At 35.2% G+C, this 5,129-nt stretch overlaps 1 protein-coding gene across 1 annotated transcript in view; it reads left to right on the top strand.

Annotated features, from left to right (window-relative positions):
- Positions 1 to 1,349: 1,349 nt before the first annotated feature.
- The window catches only part of XIAP (X-linked inhibitor of apoptosis), a 13,377-nt gene continuing 9,597 nt past the window's right edge, over positions 1,350 to 5,129 (top strand). Inside the window, exons 1-3 of the mRNA XM_006885060.1 lie at positions 1,350 to 2,220; positions 3,441 to 3,540; positions 4,817 to 4,895. Of these exons, the coding sequence (XP_006885122.1) occupies positions 1,350 to 2,220; positions 3,441 to 3,540; positions 4,817 to 4,895 (1,050 nt within the window). The remainder of the gene's footprint in view (positions 2,221 to 3,440; positions 3,541 to 4,816; positions 4,896 to 5,129) is intronic.

The raw sequence follows: 5,129 nt of genomic DNA, 5'->3' as shown, positions 1-5,129 counted from the left end.
TGGGAAACTCCAGCCAGCACTGTCCACCATGGGTACCCATTACCATGTTTGGCACATCACCGTCACAGTGTTCAGCATCCCAGCAACCACAAGCTACCTCTGTACAGCAACGCACAGACCAGTGCTATACCACCTTCGGCTTGGTAGCCTTTCTATAGTTTTGGTTAAAACATGTGTTCAAAAACGAGCTTGAGTGACCATATGTGCTGGTTTACCTGTAGAAACTCGGATTTATTCCCATTTTTCCAGTGTAACTAGCCCCCCCCCCCCAGTGTAACTATTAATGATGTAATTTTTCATTTTCAGAAGTGTCCAGGTTTGGAGAATTAGTTATCTGGTAATTTCTCATAACCCAGTCAGTTCCATTTAGTGTTTTGTCCAGTTTAACCATTACATATATAGATATTAGATTTGCATCTTTTAAAAAAATTTTTTTTTTAAATTTTATTATTTGTGTGTACCATCAAATCAGATCTGACTGGTACAGGAGGAGATTGTCCCTCTTTCTCCTGCGAGCATCTGGTGGATTTGAACCGTGTACCTCTGGGATTGTAGTGCAGCTTCTTGCCACTAGGCCATCAGAGCTCCAGATTTGCATCTTTAATGAGGCTGTATTCGTACTACTTTCCCATTTGAACAAATTATTCCTTGACTGAGATTTTTCTTTTTCTCCCCTTTTTAAAGTAATTGCAGTTAAGATCTGTAGATACTTGGGATTTTTCTGAGCCACACTCTAGAGGGCAGTATTATTTTTCACATCTTAAGTTATCTAATTTCCAGGGGAGGGAAATATAAGGAGAGACTCTTATTTATGCATGAAAAGCAGAAACATTTGATGGTCTCAGCACACATTGAAACCAATATTGTGGATACAACATATTTTACTAAGCAAAAAAATAAGAAAAAATTACAAATAATTAACATCCTAAACATTTGGATTTTTTTAGTAATAAAAATTGAACTTTGATGTTTCAAATATACAATGATTCATTATAAAAATTATGCAGACTCAAAGAATCTGCATGCATTATGCTTTAATGTTTTTACTAATTAATGATTTTACTTGTTTAATAATTCTATTGTAGTTTTCAATATTTATGTAAAGTAAGTTCCTCAAATTTAAGTTCATTTTTATCTTAATGTATAAACATTAAAAAATACTAGTTTTTACTCTGATTTGAATCATGTTGTAATGTAGAACTTGAGTCTGTAGAATTGGAATACTTCACAGAGGTAGAATAATTATTTTTCTTATCAGTGAATAATTTGCTAGCTCCTAATACTGAGCATATTGTGTTTCCTAATGCTCTCTTTTAGGATAGGTGATCAAGTCCTAATTTCAAGAGAAGATGACTTTTAACAGTTTTGACGGCTCTAAAACTGCAGACATCAATAAAGATGAAGAATTCATAGAAGAGTTCAGTAGATTAAAAACTTTTGCTAGTTTTCCAAGTAGTAGTCCTGTATCAGCATCAACTCTGGCCCGGGCTGGATTTCTGTACACCGGTGAAGGAGACACTGTACAGTGCTTTAGCTGTCGTGCAGCAGTAGATAGGTGGCAGTATGGAGACTCAGCAGTTGGAAGACACAGGAAAGTATCCCCAAATTGCAAATTTATCAATGGCTTTTATTTTGAAAATAATGCTACACAGCCTACAAATCTTGGTATTCAAAATGGTCAACACAAAGTTGAAAACTCTCCGGGAACCAGAAATAATTTTCTGTTAGACAGACCATCTGAGACGCATGCAGACTATCTTTTGAGAACGGGACAAGTTGTAGATATATCAGACACCATGTACCCAAGGAACCCTGAAATGTGTAGTGAAGAAGCTAGATTAAAGTCATTTCAGAACTGGCCAGACTATGCCCACTTAAGTCCAAGAGAGTTAGCTAGTGCTGGACTCTACTACACAGGTATAGATGATCAAGTACAGTGCTTTTGTTGTGGTGGAAAATTAAGAAATTGGGAACCTTGTGATCGGGCATGGTCAGAACACAGGCGGCATTTTCCTAATTGCTTTTTTGTTTTGGGCCGGAATGTTAATAATACTCGAAGTGAGTCTGATGCTTTGAGCTCTGATAGAAATTCCCAAGATTCAGCAAATTCTCCAAAAAATCCAACCATGGCAGATTATGAAGCCCGGATCACGACTTTTGGGACGTGGATATACTCAGTTAACAAGGAGCAACTTGCAAGAGCTGGATTTTACGCTTTAGGTAAACCTTATTATAAAAGTATTCTAATAAATAGTTTTTCAACTATGCCATGTCTCAAAAAAAGTACACCAATGAAGGAGTTTTTCTTTTGCTTTTCAAGGAGAGGAGCAAATGGGGGGGAGGGGGGAGGGGTTTGTGCGGGGAGAAGGGTGCAACAATGAATGAATGGAATCCCAAAATCTCTGTAGATGTTCATTGAAATGAAAAATAAACAACCTAAATTAAAAAAAAGTACACCAGTACCTTTTGTCTGTTTATTTTTTTTTCTGTGAATCCTTATGTGAGCCTGTTGTGTAATTAATTAGTATAAATAGGACTAGCATATTGTGAGTCACTTTATCTTCATGTCATTGTTTTTAGGAAAGGGATGATAGTAGAAGTCTAATAGAAGAATGAATCTAGCTATCATTTACTGAGCACTTAGTATGTATGCCAGTACGTATAATAGGCATATATATTAAAATAAAGTGTTAACATTAGAGAATTTAGTTTGATATTAAAATTATGTCCACATTTATTATGTAGAACTGTATTCTTCTCCCATGGGATTTACAGCCTCTCAAAACCTGCTGGAGGATCAGCTGTGAGTTGTTTCCAATTTGAGGGCACATTACAATGACAGATATACATTTCAAAGCATTCCTATATTAATATCTTGTTGGTTTAAATGTGTATTTTTTTTTTGTTTGGTTGTTGTGTACCATCAAGTTAGAACTGACTCATAGCTGACCCTCCAATGGCTTTTCAGAGACTGGCCATCTTTGAGTAGCTGGTGGGTGAATTAAAACCACATGCCTTGGTTTGGCAGCACAGCTCCTTACTAGGCCACCAGAGCTCCCTAATTGACTATGTAAATTTGTCAGGAAGGCGTCCATGATACAGCTGACTCATTTTTAGAATCAAACGTGTCTTGTAATTTTACTATGCTAAATTTTATTGCTACTAATGCTTGGAATATAGCTTAAAGCTTTATGGTTCAAGAAAGCAGTTACAGTATAAATTATCTACATGGCTTATGTGATTAAGAAAACATATAACAAAAATAAATTTAAAAAATATATATAATTTGTCTGCTTTTATAAATCTCAAATTGAATTTAGTTACTTTGCTCCTGAAATGATATTGTTTTTATTTAAATGTACATTTGAATATAATTTCTTGCACCATGTGATTATCATGCAATTTAGATATGCTTAATTACGTTTTTACTTGATTCTTAGGTGAGGGAGATAAAGTGAAGTGCTTTCACTGTGGAGGAGGGCTAACTCATTGGAAGCCCTGTGAAGACCCTTGGGAACAGCATGCTAAGTGGTACCCAGGGTAAGATATTTATATGTTTATTCAGTAATAGGCAAGATGGACAGTGTGCAGTGAGAAGACTTGAATTACTTTTCACCTCCGCTATTTTTACCTTCACTATAGCTTGAATTCGCACCATTTTTAAAAAAATGGGGTCACCTACTTTATAAGGGAGGGGAACACCAAAGCCTTCCCAGGTTATTCATTATTTGTGTATCATAGCTGTGCTGTTCATGTTATTCCATTTCTGAGTAGAAAATTCAAGAATGTATAATAACATTTGTGTTTGGAAAAAAACCTTTTTCATGGTGTGTATTTATGTTCTCAAAGATACTCCTTAAGAACCCATTGTTGTTAGATACTGTCAAATTAAGTGACTCAGCAACCAGATGAACAAGAGATCTGAACCTTAGCCTGTCCTGTGCCATCCTCACAATATGTCTCATATGCTTGAACCCATTGTTACAGTAACTGTCAATCCAGCTTGTTGAAGATCTTCTCTTTCACTGACTCCCCCCTTGATAGAATAATGTCCTTTTCCAAGGACTGGCCCTGACAACATTTCAAAAGTATGTGAAATGAAATTTCACCATCCTTTCCTCTAAGGAGCACCCTGGTTCCATTTCCTCCAGGACAGCCTTGTTTGTTCTTTTGTCAGTCCATGGAATAGTCAGTCAGCACTCTTCTCCAACACTACAACTCAAACTATAGGAAATATTATTGTATTCTTATCAATTCTCAGATACATGACTGTTCACATTTTAAAATCTCTGAAATCAGGACACATCTTAAACTTTAATGGGCATGATACACTTAAAATAATCATGCTTCCTAAAATCAGTGGCATACTAGAATGAGAACATACCCTAGATGTCTCTGCCATCTCATTTATTAAAGAACAACTTAAAACTTCAGATTGATTATTTGAAAATAAATCTTAACCATAAACAGAATTGAAAAGCCTTAAGAATTCTTTTAAAAGGTGCACTTGGTTAATTCTCTAAATAAAATCTGTTAAGAAGATTAACTATGTAAAACTTTATAATATCAAGGTGGTAATGTAATAACTCATGATCTAAAGTTGAACAATCTCAAGTTGGTATTTATTGGTATACTCACATTAGCATAAATAGAGTTAAATGAAAGAGTGGCAGCTGGATGTAAATTAGGTAGCATTTTATTTTGTGGTTTCTTAGAAATACCAAAACCAAGTTTGGAATTAAGATATAATTCTATCTTTATTTGTATTTTACTAACTTGCTCTATACCAAAGTTTATATTTTTTTAAATTGTTTAGGTGTAAATACCTGTTAGAAGAGAAGGGACATGACTATATAAACAATATTCACTTAACCCATTCACTTGAGGAGTCTTTGGTAAGTCACATATTACAAAATATATTTTTCAAACATTGCATAGTTTGTTTACCATTAATTTTTCTTTTTTAAAAAATTTTATTAGTTGTGTGTGTTGTATGTGTACAGTCAAATCAGATTTGACTGGTACAGGAGAAGATTGTCCCTCCTTCTCCAGCAGAGCAGCTGATGTATTCAAGCCATGAACCTCTGGGATTGCAGTGCAGCTTCTCGCCATTAGGCCACCAGAGCTCA

This window comes from Elephantulus edwardii, unplaced genomic scaffold (assembly GCF_000299155.1).
Source record: "Elephantulus edwardii isolate Elephantulus edwardi_28Jun2011 unplaced genomic scaffold, EleEdw1.0 scaffold00040, whole genome shotgun sequence".
Lineage (NCBI taxonomy): Eukaryota > Metazoa > Chordata > Mammalia > Macroscelidea > Macroscelididae > Elephantulus > Elephantulus edwardii.
The sequence above is the reverse complement of the archived record's forward strand: the minus strand, read 5'-3'. Positions and strand labels throughout refer to the sequence as shown.